The sequence below is a fragment of the Equus przewalskii genome, chromosome 32 (assembly GCF_037783145.1).
Source record: "Equus przewalskii isolate Varuska chromosome 32, EquPr2, whole genome shotgun sequence".
Lineage (NCBI taxonomy): Eukaryota > Metazoa > Chordata > Mammalia > Perissodactyla > Equidae > Equus > Equus przewalskii.
Window position 1 is genome coordinate 12,282,381 of NC_091862.1, and position 24,172 is coordinate 12,306,552.

The 24,172-nt window shown below is 41.5% G+C and overlaps 1 protein-coding gene across 1 annotated transcript in view; it reads left to right on the top strand.

The window, feature by feature from the left end:
• NOX3 (NADPH oxidase 3) overlaps positions 1-24,172 on the top strand; it is a 57,390-nt gene that overhangs the window by 15,753 nt on the left and 17,465 nt on the right. Inside the window, exons 7-10 of the mRNA XM_008519536.2 lie at positions 1,225-1,354; positions 6,640-6,732; positions 8,551-8,804; positions 14,545-14,707. Of these exons, the coding sequence (XP_008517758.1) occupies positions 1,225-1,354; positions 6,640-6,732; positions 8,551-8,804; positions 14,545-14,707 (640 nt within the window). The remainder of the gene's footprint in view (positions 1-1,224; positions 1,355-6,639; positions 6,733-8,550; positions 8,805-14,544; positions 14,708-24,172) is intronic.

Sequence of the window (24,172 nt, forward strand, 5' to 3'; positions counted from 1 at the left end):
TTGCATTTGTGGAATGTTCTGGGGTTTCTTTAGATAATATAAGGAATGTTGCCTTATATTGTCTTGAGAAGAAGGTTTTAGAGCCGGAGAAGGAAGGTGTTAAAGTTTACAGATTCTTTTCCTCTGGTTTCTATTTACTATTCACCCTTCCCATGTCTGGGCATCATTTGCTCAAGGGAGTCACAGATAGTTGTGTTCATCTAACTCAAAGGGATGTTATCAAGTTTGGATGACTTCCATAAAACAGGCTGGGACAAAGGCCAAGATGTCAGTTCTCCAGGCTGTTTCAAGGGCATTGCTGCTCCCTCCTCCCATGCCTATGATGCGAAAGGGGCCATGTCCCTCCACAGGCTACCCAGGACCTGAGCCTGTGTGCTGCTAAAGATTCTCAGTCTAGGGGTACCGCGTTCCTCCAGAATAAATCAATTTATTTTATTCAGAAACATGTAGGAATTGAGAAAATCCTAGATGACGTGACCTCAGTGTCTTATGCTTCACAGCTCGTGCACCAATGGGTAACCCAAGGAGCCTGTCCCAAAGCAAATTGTCCAAGGTCAGTTTGTACTGCATTGTGGCAACTATGCTACAGCAGGATTATAGGACTCTTGATCCAGTGCTCCACTCACGAGGGCCAACTTCCTTTTTTGCTCTCAAATTCATCAGCATAGTCCTGAGGACACACTTTATACTGACCTATTTTGACCTTGTCAAACACTAAGCCTGCTAGTGATCCCTGGGGGAAAAAATACCATTATTCAGAGCACTTCTTCTGACTTTTCACTTGAAAACTTCTAGGTACTCAGAAACAAACCAAGAAGGGTAGAAGTTAAATAAATCAGCAAAAGACCCCAATAGTATAAAGTTGGCCAATTAGCTGGAATGAGCAATCAGGACGAGATATAACCTAATTAAATTCAACAATCCACAAAAGGATGTGCTCAGACAATTTCCCTTCATTATGAATTCTCTAATATAGACACTTTCAATCTAACACAGGATACCACAGAGGGGCTCTTCTTTTCTGGGATCTTCAAAGTTACTCGAAGCTTCTTAAATTCCTCTTTTTAAAGATGTTGAGGGAAATGAATGACAGCTCAAGTTTCAAGACAGTGGCAGTGTTATTCCGGAGCCCAGAGTAGAATATAAATTGGTGGTACCACAAGGCCTACAAAATCAATTTAAAATTTGGGGGGTTTTCCTTTGTTTTGTTTTTTACATGGCAAGTCGGATTGTTAGAGGCCAAACTCCAGAGAGTGTCTTGCTGCACAACGCTACCTTCTGTAGAGACCGCCATGCGGAATGGCGGCCAGCGACCCGGTGCCCAGTGCCTCAATTCTCAGGCAAGGAGCCTTCGGTAAGAATGAACCCAGGGGCTTTTAAAAATAGCTGTCGCCACAGTTAAAATAGCTCGAGCTTTTATATGCTTCAGAAAAAGAACAGCCCCTGTCACCACGAGACAGAGCCAACTCTTTATTAAGTGTGCTAATGGAGAAATCTAGTTATGAGTAATTTTAAGAGAGGTTTACTGCCAAAAGCCCTCCGTCCATTTTGAAATGCGTTCCTCTTCTTACATCGGAATGTGGATGTCTGATACTGCGGGAATTCGTAGCACATCAAGCACAATAATGTCTCTGGAGGAGTTAGAAAAGCCTTGGCCTCACCCCTCCACTCTTAGAAAGCTCAGCTCCCTATCCCCTGCCTAACTGCCTTCTCCATTCTCAGAATTAATAGCATCACTTCTCAAACATTCAGCAGCAACCAGATGAGAATCATGCCCTCTTTCTAAGCTTGCCTTCTTTCTGTCTACAGCTTCTGGGATGGAAAAAATTGGAGGATTTAAATGGATTTACTTCCTGTTCTAATTAAGCTCCCATAACTGAAATAATGACAATGTTAGCCAAAAAGGGACTTAATGAGAATCCATGATAATGTCTATAAGATCTCAAGAGTTATGTTTCCTGGGTATGCCTTAATCATTATAGCTGGTGGCATAGGTAAATAGAAATAATAATCCAATTTGGTCTCTTGAGGTATCTTAGAACAAGGCAAGCCTTGGGACAGCTGGGTGATGCATGAAAGAAAATAAATGAAGCCAGCAGATTAAAACTAGAAGGAAGGGAGTGCCAAAAATATATATATCATAAAAAAATGGAATAATAGTATACAAATAGTGGGGATTTAGGAAATTAAGCCGTCAACATATGAGGAATATAATGCTTGACTTTTTCTAAAATCCTCAAATATATTAAATTAAGCGCTGGGTTTTAAGGGTGAAAACTGCTAGAAGGAAGGTTTAAAACTGAGAGAACTGGAATAGATGTGCCCATTAGACTGTGGTTCTTTTAATGGCCAGTATAGATTGTCTCTGTCTTAAACTCAACTATCGGTAGCCACTACCCAGCCTGCATATTAATGAGGAACATGAATGCCTCTCTCGAATTTTCAGCGACAGCGTCTCCATAAAAAAATCAATACCCTCCCACACCTCATGAATACAGACCAGAGCCTGCTCCCAGCAGCGTATGCTGACATTAATTATCATTAAAAGGGGGAACTGACCCATCTCTCTGCTAACTCTCCCCTGCTACACCTCCTTGCATACCCAAACTCATGTTGTCACTCTTTCCCATTATTTTTAATGGATCCTGATTCAAAGCGTGTGTGGGCTGTGCAATTACCGCTTGGCTGAACTCTACAATATTCTGTCTGATGTCTTATAGACACTGAATCCAAAAGGCATCCCAAGGACAAGGAGATGTCCTGCTCTTCCCTGCCCCACACCTACCCAGGCTTGGCAAGGCTTTCCCCTTTGCTCTCTTAACTCGGTGCATTTTCATGGCGCTTTTATCACTAGATTATTTATCAATTCACCAATTCAGTGGTGCACTACCCCCAAACTGGGACTGAGAATGCTTTCTACATCACCTCATAGAAACCGAACTGATCAAAGGAACGAATTATACCTTGTGGTCCTCTTCTCCTCCACATCTGACTCCCCCTTTCTACCCCAAACTCACAGACACATATACAACTCCAGATTCTAGAATTGCTCACGCAACCCATCCTCAAAATAGGCCTTGTCTTCCTTAGCCAAAGAAGCACCTTATTTCATTTAACTACAACATAAATAATAATAACAAGGCTGACACTTTTTTAATTACTAGGGAATGATGTCAATGGTATAGGGAAAAGCTTTAACTGAAGTAGAGTCAATCCAGCAAATTTTCCCAAGTGCCTATTATGTACTTGACGTTGCACTAGAGGCAGGATTCAGAGACGTGGTTCCTGCCCCTGGAAACCTTATTGTCTAGAAAAAGAGGCCGTTCGTAAACACACATAAAATAAAATCAAAGCCAGCATGTTCTTATTTTCTGGTAGGAATGAAAAGCCAGGAGTGAAAGCGGAGGAAACAAGTTTCATTACTGTAGCTTTTAAATCAACATGGTTTTATTTCTATCATAAAACACTCACTGTACCATGGCTTTTTGAGCATTTGGGAGAAGAAAAAATAAAGCTCAGATGCCACAGAGTGTTTTAAAGGAACTTAGCGTTAAAGAGCATTAAGGAAACTTAGATAATAAGTAGTTCTACCCCTTTACTTAATAGATGGAGAGATTGAGGCCCAAGGATTTTTAATTTCCTACCTATGGTCACAAAGGCAAAGGTCACAAAGGCTTTCTCAGTAAAGCCACATCAAAGAACCAGGGCTCCTAACACTGTGGCCATAAACTTTCTTCTCTACACTCTTCGACATTCATTCTGAACCTCTGGCCTTCTCTCACCCCTCATTTTGTCAATCCTCTGCTGCTATCTACAAGTACATACCCTCAACACTATATTTATCTCTGTGAATAAAGCTAAAACATTTAAGAGCTTGTAGAGAACCTAAATAATAATTTCCCCCAACTCTCCCATTTTGCAAAACAGGAAATCTGAACATAAAAAGGCCCAAGATTTGCCTTAGGCATAGGGTGAGGGATGGTAACTGCAAGAAGCCAGGTCTTCTGAGACTCAGTCCAGATTCTACCTCACCATATGCCCCTACTGCTCTGGGGCATGGCTTCCTTCTCGTCCTTACTCACTCTTGTCTGTCCTGGTGGTCACTGTTAGGATAATCTTCTAATATTCACGTTTGCACATAGCTCTCCCTCATTCCCTAGTTTCCAGGGGCTCCAAGAGTACCAATGTAACCAAACTGGGCTTTCTCCTCCTAGAGCAATTTACAAACTAGAGGAGAGATAGCGTCAAGGATGACTAGCTTACGTTCTCTTTCCCGACTAACTGTATAAAGAAAAATAATCCTTTCCATTTTATCAACATGGAAAAATCAGAGACCATGACTGATTTGAAGTGTGTGATGTTTAAACCTTTCTAACATGGGCAGGGAAGATTATTTGTGGAAATATGTACAGGCTATGTGAGTGTTTTTGCAAATCTCTCTCTAAGCTCCTATAGGAAAAATTGCATTCTTGCTATCATTTCTGTAAATAACCAAACCAAGTCTCAAAACACTTTCTGGTCCATTCACGCATAAGTCACCCAAGGATTCACTCCCTTGTCCAACCCCATCCTTCATGTCTACTCCGTCCTGTCTTTTACCTTGCTCGTCATCACTGCCACACCCACAGCATAGGTGGACAAAAGGTTTTATTCTCTCTGCTATTCTGAACACGTTGCTGAACCCCACTGAGGCAGAAATGAATAAATGGGTCAAATGGCTTTGTGTTGCCTGAATAAATCAAGCCCTTATCAGGTAAACAAGAGGAAAAAGCAGAGAGGGTTGACGTAGGCGGGAAGACGTGCAATGCAAACAGACCCAGAAATAAACAAAAGAGAAACAGAAAAAAACAAGAACGATAACAGAAGGAAAAATAATGCTGAAGGGCCTGTGACCTGTCCATGGGAAAGACGGAGCAAGGTGATGGGGAACGGAGTGATGAGCGACCAAGATGGGGAGGCAATTGGTGAGGATTTTCTGAATGTCCGAGTTCAAAAGAATGAGACCCCCTTCTTGCTCCTACGATGGTATACAAGGAGTGAGGTCATGGTGGAATTAGCATACTAAGGAGGGAATTTAGGGAAATTAGGAAAATGCCTGAGCTCTAGTCTTAGCTCCCTGTGATATAGCTCTGTTGTCTCCCAGGCAACTCATATTCATTCCCAGAACATTCTGTGTTTTCTACTTTATTTCTTTTTTGCTCATTTGTTTGTTTTTGTTTAAATGCAAAATTAGACTATATTTCCAAGAACCCTCAACATCCTCAAATTCAATGAATTCACGAGTCTCTAATGTTTTGTAAAACAAGTGTCAGTACCCATGTCAGCATTGGACAGAAAGAAGAATGATTGCATGGTAAACGCTCTAGGGTGGCACTGGAGTCCCGGGAAGAGCACTGGCCGGGTGCTCAGGCCCATCTGGGTTCACGTCTTTACTGTGCATCTCCTTGGCTTTGTGACCCTGGGCAATTTGTGAGATCTTGCTGAGCCTCAGTTTCCTCTTCTATAAAATAAAGAGAATACCATACGCCTCGTAGGGTTGTTAGGTATCAGACCTAGTGTAAGTCTTCCAAATTTTAAAGTTCCCATTCTTTCCATTTTAGGGGAAGAAGACATCTTAAGTTGTACCCAACCCTTGGTACAAGAATAGCCTGCTGGTAAACTGATCATTGATAATGTACATTATACTCACAAAATGTTAACATAGGATGTGGCTTATCAAGAATGGCAATCCTGGGGCTGGCCCAGTGGTGTAGTGTTTAAGTTCGTGCACTCGGCTCCAGCAGCCCAGGGTTCGTTGGTTCCGATCCTGGGCATGAACCTACACACCACTCATCAAGCCATGTTGTGGCAGCATCCCACATACAAAAACAAAGGAAGATTGCCATAGATATTAGCTTAGCAACAATCTCCCTCAAGCAAAAAAAAGAGGAAGATTGGCAACAGATATTAGCTCTGGGCCAGTCTTCCTCGCCAAAAATAAAAAGGAAATGTTCACTGTCACAATTCTCCAGACAATTGTTGAGGCTTTTGTTTTGATTCTAAAAACCTAGATTTAAAATGCTGAGAAACCAACTTTATGTTTTATTCCAGATCACAATTGGCTGTGTGTGTGTGTTGTGTGAGCACATATGTGTATGTGTGAGGGTGTGGGTGTGTGTGTTTCTTCAGGCCGACCCTCAAGTTGTGATGCATTTTTGGCCCAAAAAATTACCATTCGAAATGTTTTTATTTAATTTCCCATGTCCTCTGTTGGCTCAGTAATGAAAAGACTTAGTAAGCCTTTAACTTTGGCTGAGTTTGGGAGCATTTATGACCCTATCATATGTAACATAAACATCAATCTGCTTTCTTACTTCTTTGCAAATTCAATTATTTCTAATTACATAAAGGCATCATTGATCAAGTAAGCATAAAAACCAATACAGAAGAGTTTAATCTCTTAAATAAGCTTGTAGACTTCAAGGAATAATTGAATGTTATAGTATTTAATACAAGGAGACATCTTTGTTGTTGATAACTGACCCAAAGCGAAAGGAAAATGTCCAGACCACATGATGTTATGTATTGATTTGGTTCAAATTGAAAATATTTGGATTCTATTTTCATTTCCTTTTCCTCTCTCTCTGCTGCTCTCTGCAGGCTTGGAAATGGGTTTTAGGCCCTGTGGTCTTGTATGCATGTGAAAGAATAATTAGGTTCTGGCGATTCCAACAAGAAGTTGTCATTACCAAGGTATGCATGTAGCTTTATGTCTGAGTAAAAGTCTAAGTGTAGATGAAAAATTTTTATTAGCCCAAGTTTTTAATTTGCCATTTTTATTGCAGAACTGTCTATAATTTAGAGGGTCGTCTTCTGTTCTAATAATTATTTGTACCCTGCACATCTTTTAGCGTGACTAACTTTACTGAAGACAGCAATCAGGGTTCCAGACCAGTACACAGAATTCTAATAAAGGTTACAGTACAGCACTGGAATCATCTGTATTTCTCTTTATTTCGATTTCTCTCTAGGGGGAAAAAGACAGGGGTCATAGTAACTTATAGTATGATCACTTCCTTTGCCACATAAAGAGATGGATTTTGCAAACACACCAAGGATATCCATACATTTTCAAGCATACACTCATGTCTGGAACTTCTGAGCAGAAAATAGGAGAACAGTCACTCAGGTTCGAGCGAGAGGAGGCGCTGGGGCCTTCAAAATGGAGAGGAACGGTGTCTAAGGAGGTCTACCCTAGTGAATGAGTGCTCCGTGCTAGCGTGTTCTAGTCTTGCCATCCCTCCTCACAGCTCTCCAATTTTTACCTCGTACTGGAGGAAGATAGGAGCATACGGACCGAGAATATATGTCTAGGAGACGGAAAAGCTACCAAGTACTCTCCCCTTAGTTTTATAAATGTCTAGGAAGAAATTCTTTGCTAACCAAACCCATCCTGCTTTGCTAATACAATATCAACAGAATACTATATCTCTTTCACTGTCATCATGAAAATAGATGCAGAGAAATTGCTTCATATTTCTGTCTTAAGTGGTTTCCATGTTGCTGTTTTTAAGTTAAGCACCAAAGGAGATCAGGCTGTATCAAAAGGCAGACAGTCAAACTTCTAGAAATCTGCTAAAGCTGTTTCTAGGGAGACAATTTAACAACAGAATCAGAATAAATATCAGTGGGGAGGGGAGAAATAGGACTAATGATTAAAATGCTGTGAAATTCTCTTCTGAATGGAAAAATACTGTCACAGAATTGGAATGCTAGATTTTGTTCCCTTATGCCTCATGCTACAGAAGAAAGTGTGGGGGCCTGGAAAGATTTTTCAGAAAACAAGGAGGAAATCTAAGAAGGGAAATTAGTTCTTTCTCTCCAATAAGCAGCAATTTATAAAGTTGTATGAATTTAGTTTATAAAAACTAAATTAGTTTATAAAGTATATAAAAGTGCTAAGAGCCTTTGCATGATGCTTCCTATGTCTAAAATTCAGAGCCCAGACTGGAGGCTGGACTAAAACCAAATCAAACAAACAAAACATTTCAGAGCGAGTTTGAAAATTGTTTTATGCTTAGAATGAAGAAATTCCACGGTTAATTCACAAGGGATTGAGAAAAGATGCAGATCACTGAAAGCAGTAACAAACTGGACCTCGATTTTTAAAATGTGGAGATAACTATGTGACTATTTTAATAACTTTAAGCATAATTAAGTGCTCTGGATGACATGCTAGCTTATATTTTCTTGGGTCTGGTTAACTGTGCTAAGCAAAGCTTGGCCATTTGAGACACAAAGTCACATGCTGGATGCCACATTGCACCTGGGTGCAGCCACCCAAATTTCAGACATAACACTGTGAAGGAGGTGAACTTTGTCCTTGCTGGAGTTGCCAACCCAGACATAAAAGTGATGGCAAAAATCCTTGAACGCTCATAGCAAGTGGTATATGTGAATTACACTGCAACAAAGCTGATTTAAAAATTTAAAAAGCTTTGATGGAATGAAGGCTATTTTCAATTATTTCACCTGAGCAATGAGACCAACAATTCTCTTGCTCTGATTTAGGTGGTCAGCCATCCTTCTGGAGTCCTAGAACTTCACATGAAAAAGCGTAACTTTAAAATGGCGCCAGGACAGTACGTCTTGATACAGTGCCCGTCCATATCCTCGCTGGAATGGCACCCCTTCACCCTTACCTCTGCTCCCCAGGACGACTTCTTCAGTGTGCACATCCGGGCAGCAGGAGACTGGACGGAAGCTTTATGTAAGGCCTTTGGGGCTGAGGGACAGGCCCTCAAGGAGCCCTGGAGACCGCCAAGGTTGGATCCCATTTCTTTTTTATGTATAATTTAGAATATTATAAAAGTAAACTGTTTCAGTGTAAGAATGTGTTACCAAATTCAACACTCTCTTTATTCTAGATGGTAAGTTTGAGTCCATTTTTTAAATTCAAGAATCTATATCAAAAGTATAATTTAGTAGATTTCCAGTAGAAGCAAGTACGTTTCTTTCAAAAACAAATGTTCGGTAAAGGCAGGCGACGATACAGGGAGAAGGAGCATTTTGTTATCCCAACTCCAAAACATCACTTGGCTAATTATGTGTAGCCCGCGATGAGTAAGACAGCCCTATGAATTTTGGCGGTCACAGTCCGATGTCTTTAAATTATATTTGTAAATTTAATGAAGTTTGGTCTTCATAAGAAGGATACTTGAGAGTCAGAATTAATCTGGCAGCCCCCATATACTGGAGACAGGGCCAAACAGTTACAGATTGAGGCTCATAAAATGACAAAACGATCTGAGAGTCAAGAAAGTTAGTGGTGTCATTCATTCCATCAGTCCCACGTGTGTGTATGCAACAAGTATTAATTAAGCTGCACTGTGTACCAAAATACAGAGATGTAAAACATTGCCTCCATTCTCTAGGACTTCTAACAGAATCAACATGGACATGCAAGAAAATTATTTAATTTTGCTGCAAGGGAGATGTGCAAAGGGTGGATCTGAGGATCTACTGATGCCATCTGGATTGATTTCCTAGGGTTGTCATACAAAATACCATAAACTGGGTGGCTTTAACCAGCAGAAAGTTATTCTGTCACAGTTCTGGAGACTACAGGTCCAAAATCTAGGTATCGGCAGGGCCCTGCTCCCTCCGAAACCTGTGGGGAAGATTCCTTCCTTGCCTCTTCCCAGCCTTCGGTGGTTTTCCAGGGATGTTTGGCATTCCTTGGCTTGCAGCTGCAGCAGTTCAATCTCCACCTCTGTTGTCATATGGTGTTCCCCCTTCTTGTGTTGGTGTTTCTGTGTTTCTGTGGCCTCTTCTTAAAAAGATGCTGGTCACATTGGATTAAGGGCCCACCCTCCTCCTGTATGACCTCATTTTAACTTGATTAATTACATCTGCAATAACCCTATTTCCAAATAAGATACTGAGGGAGAGGACTTCAACCTACCAACTGGGGACACAACTCAACCCACAACAGCATCGGATTCAGAAAAGCCTGGGCACATAACGGAAATCCCAGCGTCAATTACCTCTCCTTGGCTCCTTTTAGTCAACAGTGGCTTAAAGTCGAGGCCCACTCTGACTGCAGGATTACCCAAGCAGCACACAGGCCCATGTTTAGGGCCCCACAAAAACAGGGACACACAAAGAAAATGTTGAGAAAAACTTTTGAAAGTATTTGATATTTCAAAGGAAGCATCAAGAGCGTCTTTCTCTGCCATCCTTGGAGGGTATCAGGAACTCCCAAGCGGTGGCCACTGACATAAGAAATTGGGTGGGGAACACCATGAGGACACACTTAGAGTGGAACTTCCTGAGGGCAGGCCATTGTCTCCTTGGTACATCTGGTGCCTAGAACAGTGTCTGACACATAGTGAATACAGAGTAAATATTTAGTGAAGGGAAGAGTGAATACGTGGACCCAATAAGGATGCTTTATTTCATTTATTTTAACAAATATTTAAAGGTGGAAAACTAGCCGACAGAATAGATGAAAGGCACAGATTCTAATCAGCTTATTGTCCCTCCTTCCCCCTTCCCATGGGATACTGAGCTGTAACTATGTAACACTGAGCTTGGCTGTGTTCAATGGGTAGGAAGAGTCATATGCCTTCATTTCAAACATTGGAATGAAAGAGAGGTGTGATAACAAACCAAGTAGAAACATCATCTGACATCATCAAACATCAGAGCAGAGCTCCAAGACAGACGACAACACCTGACTATTGCACTAAGTCATTCTCTTTTTTATCATGGAAAGCAAGCAACATAACAGAATTTTTAAGGTTCAGAATGCAATGCCAATGCTTAAAATCAGGAATGAAAGTTGATACAGCCCTGTACACACAGGTCCCTGCCCTCCCCTGGGCATTGCCAAGATGGATACCTTTATCCTCTTTGCTAGCCTGGTCTCTGCTCTGGGTGTATTTAGACATCCAGTCTATCAACCAACCCTTCTCTTCACAAACCAGCTAATATTTCCGCCCACCCTCCACAGGAACTCCGTATGTGTTTCTCAGTAGTCCATATGCTTTCCGTCTGTGGAGCACACTGTCAGCTCAAGGCCTGAAATGATCTGGTCCGCCGAGGCTCCTCTGCTCCACCTCCTGCTCCCTGGTTGCACTCAGCCATTCTTCCAGCCTTTCTGGTTTTCTTCCCCACCAAACATGCTTTCCGAGGTGCCTTTGCTGTTCCCTCCTCTGGAACACTCTCCCCCAGATCTCTCCTTGGCTGCTCCCTCACTTCCTCCCTTCTCTGCTCAAACATCTCCTTCTACTGAGGCCTTTCCTTCCGGCCTCAGAGAAACAGCAGCCCCCAGCTGACACTCGGCCTTCACCAGGCCCCATGCTGTACTTTGGTCTTCTCCATAGTACTTAGCACAACTGGACACGCTCAATATCAGCTCGTTTACTCATTTACCACCTATCGCCTCACACTGATTGGAAGTTCCAGGAGAAAAGGCACTTTGTTTGGTTCACTTTGTTGTCCCCAATGCCTAGAACTGACCCTAACTCTTAGTTGGCACTCAATAAATATTTATTGAATGAATAAAAATGAGTTGTAAATAGTGCAGCTTCCCTTCATTTATTAAATTCATTTGATCTCTGCCTCTATGTACGTGTTGGCGACGTATGAGTAGTAAAACCCCAGAAAACCTAGAATTTGTTTAAATCTTCAACATATCAAGAAGCAGAATTTTATTGGAGTTCCCTGGATGATTTTACCTCTCTTTTAATTTTGGAATAAATCAAACATGTTAGGGAGAGCACCATATTTTTTTCGCTGCCTTGGACCCAGAAAGGATTTAAGTCAGCCCCAGGAATCTGTGAGGCAAGCAGTGATGGAGGAGCCCACGAAGAGATGCAAACCTAGACAAAGAGAGGGAAACTTCTTCCTCGGAGCCCAGGACAAAGGGAGAGAATGTAGCTCTTAAAAGACTCTCCCTTTTGAAGTAAGTTGGAGGAATTTCTCAGAGTTGAAACTAGTGAATTTTCAGCTACTTAACGGGGCTGCCCACGGGCAGGGGCTCCAGCATCAGACAGCCTGGGTTCAAAGTCCAACTTCGTGTGCGATCCTGGAGAATGTACGTAACACCGTGCCTCAGTTTCCTCAGCTGTAAAATGAAGATGATTGATAATCATTGTACCTAAGGCTTTGTTTAGGATCAAACGTGACAGTCCTTGTAAAGCCCTTAGCATAACGCATGATAAAGAAAGTTAGCTATTACTATTAGCAAAATAAGAAAAGTCAGCTACCACAGAGATGACAATGAAAGTGATGATCAGACAGAGAGGACAGTGTAGATGAATAAAGATGTGGGTTGGGAGAGACAAGACTGGCGGTGGGTGAGGTGGGTGGGGGACGCTGCTGACGCTAAGCAACAAGGAATATCACGATGTGGACGCTGGAAAGGCGGATTGTTTTCTCAGCTGCATTATTAAACTTTGTATCCACATCAAAGAGGAAGGAGCTGAGTGAACCAGAGAATCAAGAATTTGTGCAAAGGAAGCCAATTCAGGATTGTGAGACGTCTTGAGAAATGAAGAAATTTTGGCCCAAAAAAACAGTTGAGCTGTCATGATAGCTCTGAGCAACTATTGAAAGGCCTGAGGCGCAGGAGAGGGGCAAGACCTGGTGTGTGTTTCTCAGGAAGGCAAGAGGGGTGAGCTGTCAGAGGATAGATTTCAGGCAAACATGAGAAAAAGGGTCTAATGCTTAGAACTGCCCCCAAATGCAACAAGGCACCCTGCGATTTAACCATCAGCCATCAGGGACCTGGGCAGTTGGCCTAAATATTTTTTCCTGCCGCTTCCAGCTTAGATTCTCAATCCTAATTATGTAAAAATTTGTTTATTAAGTATTTCTGTGGATTATATGATATAATTCTTCTTTCAGTTTAATTGTTATCTTTTCAAATCAGTGTCGAGTAAATCCCAAATATGACTGATTATAAAAACAATTAACAATAAGACATTTTAATCCATGGGCAGTTTCATTTTTTTCTGTCTTGATTCTCCTTGCCTAATTATTTATAAAATAATCTACGATGGGCTGAGATGCTCACCCTTTCTGGTTAACAATCTTTTATTTTTATTCTTCCATTTCCATATATCAATATGTAATAAAGCCTTATTAATTAAGATTAACTTGAGGAGAGTTCATTTCAATTATTCGGAGGTCTGGCATATAGAATATTTTAGAATAAACCCAATTGAACTTTCATGAACACATAGGAAGCCCAAATGGGCCAACCTTGGGTGCCTTCAACAGACACCCCTTAGGGAATGATTATGAATAACTTAGAAGACTTTTAATTAGCATATCTTTGTTCATATGTAAATGTGTGCTTTTGGAATAGTTGAGCTTATTTAACACATTCTGCTGGCTGAAATGTTTTAAACCTTCCCTTTATGATTTATTCAACAAATTGTTATTGAACACCTCCATGCCAGAGAGGTGCTAGGATGCAGTGGTGAGCAAAAACACACATTGTTCCTCCCTCCATAGAGCTGGTAGTCTAGTGATCAAGATAGACACAAATCAAATCATGTACATACACCCCAAAAACCTGCAAAATTACAACTGTGATGAGGACAACAGAAGAAGGGTACGTGGTGCTATAAATTATGTAAGACGGGATTTAACCTAGTCTAGGGAAATGATGATTGGGATAAAACTAATGAAAGGGTAACTATTAACCAAGTAAGAGGAGAGGGGAGAAATTGGGGCAGAATTTCCCAAGTGATTACTTGGATTATCATGTGCAAAGGCCCTGTGGCAGAAGAGAGTACTACGTATTTTAGGAAAGGAAAGGAAAGTCAGTGTGGAGAACTGGTCGTGAGAGATGGCACAGAAGCCAGAAGGCAATCCGTTTAGGACCATGGTAAAGTCTACATCTTCAATGAACATACTTTATCCTTACAAAGAAAAATTTGCTAGGCAAAGACAAAACATCAGTGCCACCACTGGCATAATTATTGCAGATTTTGTTTCCATAATCTAAAATAACGAGTCTTAGAAATTCCATATAACTAACAAATTATCTCAAAATTTTACGTATTCCAAATAAATGGCTTCTGTTGGACTAAAATTGTATAAACACACTAAGATGTGAGATTGAACAAACAAAAGTAGGGGAGAAGTATGAAAGTAAAAGGACAGCACCTTGATGGCAGCTGGGCAAAAAAAGAAAGAAAGAAAGCAGAGGCCTTTTCTACCAGGCTTCATGATACTTGGAGCCAAAACCAGCTTCTAAGAACCGTAAGAAGAGGATGCCACCTGGAAGAGGTGTGAGCTCAAATCAGAGGAGTCAGGCTCTGTCCTTCCATGCATGACACTGGGGTGGGATTGCCTGGGGGTCTCCCAGACACAGGCCTGCGTATCCTCACGCTCAGTCTGAGCTCTCCAAATAGGGCGTTCTCGAGCACAGAGCCAACCTCCCCGCACACACTCACAAATACATCCACTAAAAAGCACTGGTTTCCGATGGCTTTGTTTTCAAGAGAAGAGTGTTCTGAACATCACACGGGCTGCCCTCTGTCATTGCAGGCTGGCTGTGGACGGGCCATTCGGAGCCGCGCTGACCGACGTGTTTCACTATCCCGTGAGCGTGTGCATTGCTGCGGGAATAGGGGCCACTCCCTTCGCCTCCCTCCTGAAATCCCTGTGGTACAAATGCTGTGAGTCACACACCCAGCTGAAGCTGAGCAAGGTATGGAAAAAATCATTAGTTCATCCTTCCATGGATTAAAAGGTTCAAAGTCCTTATATCTATCATCTGCTGATTCTTGGGGAGGATTTTAATTAACTATGAGGGATAAACTAAAGGATCCTTAACTATACTTATGTTCTTAAAAATCTCCATTCGGTATTACATTTATGAGAAGGGTTATGTCTAATCTTGTTAAAGATGACAAGACATAAATTTTATGGCTTCATTGCCATTACAGGATATGTAATTGTTCATGTCAGTAAAATATGGACAGGCTGCAAATGGCTATGTGACTGGGCTGCAGTGGGTAATATTAACAAGGGGCCTTTTCCTCAGTCTTTTTAGCTTGATACTACGGCTGCAAGTGCACAATTCAATATCTTCCTTTCATAGACTCAGGGTCTTAACAAAAGGGTCTTAAGAAAATGTCACAACTGGGATTCATTGGCCGGCTGACTTTGGTGTTGGCATCCAGTTCTGAATCTCCCTCTTGTCATGTCTTATATGCTCTCTAGCTAGATTCCTCCATGGTTCCCTTCCTTCCTGGGTCCTATCAAGAGACTCCATCCCATACTTTCTCCCTCTTAGGACAAGCAAAGACACTAGAGAAGTGGGAGAAAGGGAGCCATGCCAACACCAAGGGGTGTCAACTCAGGAGTCCCCAGGACGTCAGGCCAGCCTGGTCCTGGTCCAGGTTCTGCCACTTCTCTTCTGGCTGACACTTGGCTCCAGTTTCCTCATCTAGCAAAGATGCTTGATTAGATCAACATGCCCCAGTGTGTGCTCTGTGGAACATTATCACATAACATGGTCCACTAAAGAGAATTCTGTGGCCAAGTGAACTGAAGACATTCTACTACAAATCCCACTCTGGAAGAGTCACATTATCCATGAGCCTATTGAATAAATCCTGCAGAAAAGAACCTCATTCTGTTTTGCCTCACCCACCCTTCCCAAGCTTATTCAGCTTCAATCTTTCTTCCCCTAACATTTATTAAGGAACAGCCTTCTGTGATGCTCTGGGGAGCTATGCCAGACTAGAAGACCTCTAAAGTTGGAGCTTCCCTAACTAAGAAATAAGTGTAAAATCAGTGGTCATTTCATGAATTTCCAAGTGACAGGTGCTTGACATACATTTTCTCATTTAATTTTTGTGACCTTCCCAACAACCTTAAAAAGTAGATAATACTATGACTCTTCTCCAGATAAGAAATTTGAAGCTTAGAGAAACTAAAATGACTTTCCCAAAAATACACAGATAATGAAAGGCAGAATCAGGATTCAAACTCTGGCTCTGTCCATGACATAACAACACATGGTAGACATGAATCCCACCATTGTATCGTAGGCAGACTGTGGGATTCCTGGCCGTAGAATCTTCCTCAGCCTGATTCCTCTTCTCTCACTAGAAGCATCTTTGAGTGCACTAGTTCAGCTGTCTGAGCTGGATTTCCTGATCCACACAATGGAGAAATAAGAGTCCATATCTAACAGGGAGTTTTAATACCAAATAAATAATGTGGAAATACTACTGTGTAAATGTGTATAAAATTATATAAATGTTCATTATATCTGACAAAGGTATAGATTACTTCTGCTGGCCTAGATTTGTCTAGCATTGACTACCCACAAGGCAGGGTTAGACATTTTATACATACTATCGGACATCATCTTTCTAAGGTACTTACCACTTTTATTCCCATTTTATAGATGATGAAACTATAGCTGGATCACAAATCTAATAAGAGTGATAGAGTCATATTACAGAATTGTCATAATACCTCTTTCAGATGAGTAATACCCTCAATTTACCAATGAAGAACCTGAAGCACAGAGAGCTCATAAATATCAGAATGCAAGCTTGAATCCAGGTCCTTCTTGCGCTAAAGTCCATCTTCTTTCCTTTACACCACAATGAGTTTAACAAAGTGTCTTAGTCTGTTTGGGCTGCTATAACAAAATACCATAGACTAAGGGGCTTACAAACAACTGTTTCTCACAGTTCTAGAGGCTGGGAAGTCCAAGATCAGCGTAACAACAGATTGGTGTATGTTGAGAACCCACTTCCTGGTTTATAAACGGCCATCTAGCTATAACGTCCCATGGCAGAAGGGGGAGAGGGAACTCTCAGGGGTCTCTTTTATAGGGGCACTAATCCCATTCATGAAGACTCCACTCGTATGACCGAATCACCTCCCAAACACCCCACCTCCAGACACCATCACATTGGGGATTAGATGTCAACATATGAATTTTGGGGAGACACAAACAATCTATGGCACAAAGTGAGCAAAACAGCCACTGTTCTATATATATGGACCCCACAGCAATGCTTTGTTATGGTTTAGATGATTTCTCAGTCCCCCTAGGTTCTTTCTTTCCTCTTGGTGTCCACCAAGTAAAACCCACTTGTAGAGGTGGCTCATCACTTCATGGCTTCCATTACACTAAAGATCCTATGATAGTTCACATGGAGATGGTGACAGATTGTGTATCTCACTTTCATTCACTTATTCACTCATTGGATATTTATTAGCACCCACCATGTGCCAGGCCCTCTCACACTGACGTGAAAACCTATTACTCTCCTCACACCACGTCTTTCTCTCAACCTCCATCACCACTGTGCTGTTCTCCTTTTATATCGTGTTCACAAACTACCTTCTTTTCCCCTCACTCTGAGCTCCTTGAGCGAGGCTTCTCTGGATATCTTCATAATGAGATATGTATATATATGCACACACAGTCTAGAAACTTTGAATAAATACACAAATGGCCAAATGGCTTCTGCACAATTTTTTGTAAAACTCTAGGTGACTAGATCCATTCAATTTTTATTTAACCAAAAAGACTATTTGTTCAGTAGTTTTATAATTAAAATAATACATTCCAACTATTTTATTATAAACAGAAAGGAAAATTTCTCATAAAAACCTACAAAATCTTAAAGTCCATACAGGAACCCACAAACTCTTGATACCATCTCCTCTCTCACCATTTTATTGTTATTCCTGGGTTCTGTTTATGGTATTTCTCAAAGCTGTTTCAGTAGGAGCCTTAAGCAGTTACCACTGAACTATAAAACAGGGACATTGATCTCTATTCCAAAAAACTGAAACCCTAGAATTGGAAATAAAAAAGAATGTTTTTATAACTTATAAAAATTGGAGGTAAAATAGGGACAATATTCTGCTGAAAATAAAGGTAGGACTATGGTATATGAGAGGAAAGAAGCTAAAAGCACAGACACAAACTAACTTGAGGCGTCTTGACCTCCTAGCTTTGCATATGCAAATGAGAGCTGACATCTGTTCTTAGAGTGGGAAGTGATTTGCCCAAAGCCACTGAGGCAGGACAGAGTGCGCATTTCTGACTTCCACGTCAAAGCTCTTGTATGAAAGAAGTGAGGTTTCATGCTATTGAAAGTTTAGGCTGAAAATCATCCTGAAGAGCCACTTCCTTAGCTTCTGCATGTGTGAGACAAAGTTTAAGTCACTCTATTTTAAAGAAACTTTGTGTTTGTTTGAGTACAGCTATGGTTAGGTCTAGGCAACTAATATTTTCCAGGGCCGCCCACATGCTTTGGAGATATAAATACTACTCCCTCCACTAAATTGTTGGCATCTCTATAATTTTTCAAGTGCAGCAGAGCAGAGTAGTGCATATTTATCTAACAGCGTCTTCACAATTATAGATCTGGTCTATAGTTTTCAGATTGTTCTTTTTTGTAACAAGGAGAGGCAGAGAAACAGCATAGGAGTTCAGAGCTGGGATTTTAAGCCTAAATGGTTAATTGCAATTAGGTGGCATTTTCTCGTCCCTCTGGAAAACACAAGTTGGCATAAAGGCATACATTTTTACACACAAGCCTCATGTTGCAAGTCTACAATAAAAAAATTGCACTAAAGTTTCTCAGTTGTTGCCATTGTATCTCTTCACCCTTCTTCTCTGCCACATTATTCTAGAACACTGCTAAGTAAAATGCAAGAGAATAGCCAATAGGACACTCACCACTTGGGATCATGTGTAGCACTCTCTATTTGAAGCTGGTGTTTTAAAATTTCTTTCTATCATTTTGTGTGTGTGTGAGGGAGATTGGCCCTGAGCTAACATCTGTACCAATCTTCCTCCATTTTATGTGGGACGCCGCCACAGTGTGGCTTGATGAGCAGTGCTAGGTCCGTGCCTGGGATCCAAACCTGCAAACCCTGGGCAGCCAAAGCAGAGTACACAAACTTAGCCATTATGCCCCCAGGCTGGCCCCTCTTTTATTTTTAAAGATAGTAGGGAGGAGAGGAAGAGGAAGAGAGAGAAGTGGTTAGGAGACTTCCCAAGAAGGCAAAACAACAGTAAATATAATGATGGCTTGCTGTGGAGGAAATGGAAAAAGCTGTAATATATGAAAGGGATATTTTCAACACAGGAGTAGGAGTCAAACTTCAGTTAGTTGAACACAGATAAGAACGTAGTGCTCCTCTGGGCTGAGGGAAGCTGGTGTGGGAGGGTAAGAAGGCTCTGCATGCAATATGGAGGACGCCCAGCACTGAGGGGTAGAGATGCCCCATGGTGATGGAAGGCCTCCAACTCCTGCCTACCGGCAATGATTAATTCTACATCACACTCAATTTGTGAAAAGAGCTCTTGAAAAAAATTAGGATAGTTTGCACAAGCAAACTGTCAAAATGATGAATGAAATAGGTGTGTACGAATGGGGAGGGAGGGGAATGATTGCTGACATAAATATATAGGCTTACACGTTTTAGTTTCCCCGATATAACAGCCATGTAGACAGAGCTGAGAGAACTGCCAACTGGAAGATTTGGTTCATTTTCTTAACTGCATATGTAATCTTCAGACTATAGTAAAATAGATTATAGAAAAACTGAGATAATCTAATTTCTTCATAAATTGTCTTCCTTCATCAGCTCAATAATATATAACTGTGATAATGGGTATTTATAGTGTGTCCCATGCAAAATGGCCTTTAGGTTCTTAACCTAATATAATAAACAGATAATTCAAATAAAAAGACAGCATGAGCCGGTGGGAACAAGGCAAAGAGGCCAAGAAAGGCAAAAATCCATACTCTACTTAAATATATTAACAAAACAAAGGAGGGCCTGCTCTTTTTTCTAATGAATGAAAAATGCTTTTAATTTAATCTGTTTAGTTTGAGGAATTATTTACTTTCACTTTCTCTCACACTGGAGGTCTGGCTACTCCTGGAATTGATCATCTCTGCTAACCACGAGAGTGTTGTAATAAATTGAACTGGGGAGCACAAGGCCGTGTTTCTCTCCCGAGAAGACACACGTGCTTCTCATCTTTCACTAGGCAGCCTCAAAAGACTTCAGTCCTCCATTAGGGCTCACCATTGCCTGTAGGGAGGTGACCAGTATTAATATTTTTAATATCTTGCTTTATTAACCACACAAGCCATACATGATGACAGTGTCCTTGTAAAAGATTCAAATAAAATACTCAAACAGTCAACAACCTCCCTTCATTCGCCTACCTCTCCAAATTCACCACCACCATCACTTTGCTCTCCAGGGGGGCTCACCATTAACTAGTTGAGAGCATCTTATTCCCTTCCTTTTTCGTGCATTTGTACACACATACTGACCTATGCACATGCGCAGGGTGTTATTTTATTTTTATGTAAATAGGGATGTGGGATGTGGGAAAGAGAGAGAGAGAGACTGAGAGATGTGCGATTTGCTCTGTTTTTGTTTTTCTGTTATGACTTGGAGCACCTTCAAGCATCAATACCTGCTGATTGCCTTCATCTTATTTAGTGCCTTCAGAGTATTCTGTAGTATGAAAATCTCACAATTTATTTAATCATTCTACTGCAGTCATGCACCACGTAATGAAGTTCCAGGCAACATATACCATGGTGGCCCCATAAGATTAGTACCTCATAGCCTAGGTGTGTGGTAGGCTATACCATCTAGGTTTGTGTAAGTACACTCTATGACGTTTACACAAGGATGTAATTGTCTAACAATGCTTTGCTCAAAACATATCCCCATCATTAAGCACACATCTATATTAACAAACATTTTGATTATCCAACAAGGATTATTAACAATAATTAGAACAAACAAAGGCACAATAAGTTCGGTCCTTGGTCAAGGGGCAGAGCCTCAGTACAGCCATGAAATAGTTGCCATTAAGGATAATGTCTTTAAGAAAAAGTCTTAAGGACTAAAAATGATTGACAAAGGGTGGTCTCAGTCTTACAATAGGCAACCCGAGAAACAGTTTTATAATTCTATCTCTTTAAAACTGGATGTGGAGGGCCATCCTAGTGGCGTAGTGGTTAAGTTCATTTGCTCCGCTTTGGCAGCCCGGGGTTCGATGGTTTGGATCCTGAGCACAGACCCACACACAGCTCATCAAGCCATACTGTGACAGCATCCCATATAGAAGAGCTAGAAGAATTACGGCTAGGATAGACAACTACACACTGAGGCTTTGGAGAGGAAAAAAAGAGGAAGATTGGCAACAGATGTTAGCTCAGGGACAATCTTCCTCACAAACCAAAAAGCAAAAAACAAAACTCGATATGGAAGCCACATTATTGAGGGAAGCTTCTAAATAAGAAGAAATATTTGCTTCAAAATTTGTTTGCTGTTGTATTCATCCAGGATGACCTTGGCGACAACAAGCACACAATAAAAACCAGGACATGATAGTGACTTACTGAGGTGGTACTATGTTTTGCAAATATCAGTTACAATCTCTATCTTTTCAGAGAGAAAACTTCTCTGTTGGGAAAGCAGTCGTGATTCCCTGCATGGAAAGTCTCCATTACCCACCCTGCTCGTTTGGAGCTCCTGCCAGTTCTGTTACTGTTTCTTACAGTGTGGACGTCTTAGTCAGCTCGGGCTGCTGTAACAAAAGTACCATAGACTGGGGGCTTAAATAACAAACATTTGCTTCTCACAGTTCTGGAGGCTGGAGGCCTGAGATCAGGTGCCAGCATGGTCAGGGTCTAGTGAGGACACTCTTCCTGGCTTGCAGACGGCTACCTTCTCATTGTGTCCTGACCTAACAGACAGAGGGAGCTGTGGTCTTTTCCTCTTCTTATAAGGGCACTGGTCCTATTGTGGGGGCCCCACCCTCATGGTCTCATCTAAATCTAACCATCTTCCAAAGACCCCATCTCCAAATACCATCACATTGGGGGTTAAGGTTTCAACATATGAATTTGGGGGAATACAAACTTTCAGTCCACAACAGTGGGGAACACTGGTGCTGCTTAGAAAGAGGCAAGCTCACAGTGCGCTTGCCTTCTCCTGGGAGAGGCATTAATCAAGGTCAAGGTCAACCTTGGTACCCTGTAAAACAACTCCATGTGTGCTTAGCACACAGAGAGCCTGGGGTACACTGTCACTAGTGAAAGGGCTCCTTTTTCAGAACTAAGTCTTTATGATCAATGCTGAGCTTTCAAGACTGGTGCTAGAGATAAAGTCTAGTTTCATCTCTTCTCAATGACTACCATCTCTATAATTCAGGAGTGACCAGGGGGGACACAACCTCAAGTAAGGCAAATGGTCCCCTTTGTTCCCAAATATAAACACACGGTATTCATTCTATAAGCTCCTCCAAATGACAGTGAGGACAGTACCAATAGCCGCTAACATCTCAGAGCCCTTAATGCCTCTGTTAAACCTTGAGCTAAATGCTTCCAGGAATAATCTCATGGGCAGTGTTCTGTGCTTTTTTGCCAGTTTACATGTGTCATAATTTAGGCTCAGTTAAATAACCTGCCCCCAGTTACACAGCTCGTAGACGATGAAGCCAGGAGTCTAGGGCTGTCATAGGGCTGAAGGGCTCACAATGTCTCGTTACTATGCCACGCTGCATCCTAAACCTGCGCCCTCAGGTACAGTTTCCTTCTTTGGAAAGTTTCTGGGCCGTAGATAAATAAGTAATTTTTGTTCCCATGCTATTCTTGGGAAATTGATTTTGGATCCTAAAGAATCCTATGGGGTGTATTTTTGGATGTGTCTCTGCCTGTCTTTGTGGATGTCTATCCAGGCTATGGGACAGGAGCCTCTGATTGGAGAGTCTGGAACTCCGGTGGTAAAACAGATGAGTAGCTTTTCTTTTTTTTCTTTTCTGGAATTGTTTATCAAAAAATAACACAGGTCCATTTCTCACTGGCCCCAGATCTCCTTGACCTGGTCCACATGCGCTACCATGGAATTCTTAAAGAGAAGCCCAGGCTGCGGGGAACATGGGGATGAGATGCAGTTCACGGAGAACACAGGGCTGTGAGTGTCGCTCAGGCCAAGGCCCTCTGAGACTGGACGTGGCTGAGTTTGGTCTGGTGGTTAGTGCCCAGGAATGATATGAGAGCAGAGGTCTGCGACAGGCCACATGCACACACAACTCCCTAACCCTATTACCCAGTCCTGGACTGGTCTCCTAAAACATTCAGGGATCCATTATGTCTACAAAAATGTATGGGATGAGTCCTGTAAAAGGAATAACTTCATTACCATGAAAGTTCAGAACTTTCACCATTTTACGGAAGATGACTTTCTGTTTAACAAAACCTTTCAAAGTAACTTTAAGTATTTTTGGCCTGTGATATCAGCTACACAATTCTGAAAGCCATGCTTTCTGTGGGTAACTGATTTTAGGTTTGTTTTATTTTTGGAGACTAAGGAGGGGTGAGTGTGGGAGCACAGATCACAGAGGAGTAGCCTATTGTCTAGGATGTTTCTTCTACCATTGACCAGGTCCTTCCTACCAGACGAAATGCAGAGGTGGAACTCTGTGCCTTCACAGTGAGCGTCCCTCACCATTACAAAGATGAAAGAGTGTCAGAGTAAATACCCTTTGCCTCTGTTCAAAGTCTGCTTTCTTCTTTTTCTGCCTGAACACTTCTCCTGAGCCTATTCAGTGTCCCTCCATTGCCTCTTGCACCAGTGTCACCTCTAAGTCAATTACAGAGGGAAAAACACACAAAACCATTACAGGGAAGAACAAAGTATAAAAGGCTTGGCAAGCCCTCAGAACGCTGACACACAGCAATGCCACAAGAAAGTAAGGACAGCAATGATCTCTCTTTGAAAAGATAAGCATCAGTGAGGGAAGGAAGCTAAGATGTGGGCATTTTCCCCAGAAGGATGATTGGAACTGGACTTGAAATTGACATGTTTTTTAAAAAAGCAAATGTTTTGGTTTATTATTCTTATATGAATATTTTAAGCATGGTCCTTAAAGAGTGGGAAATAGCAGAAAATAAATCAAAGATGTTTGTTCTATACCAAATGCCACCATTAATGTTCTTAGATAAAACAACCTAGGGAGAGCAGGAAAGAGGAGGAGGAACATAGGTGAGAAGAGCATTAAATTCAGTCAGTAGGTCTTCTTTTTCCACCAGGAGCAAAGCACATTCAAAGGAAGGCTAAGGTTTTCAAAGAATAATTTAGATTAGGCACTACG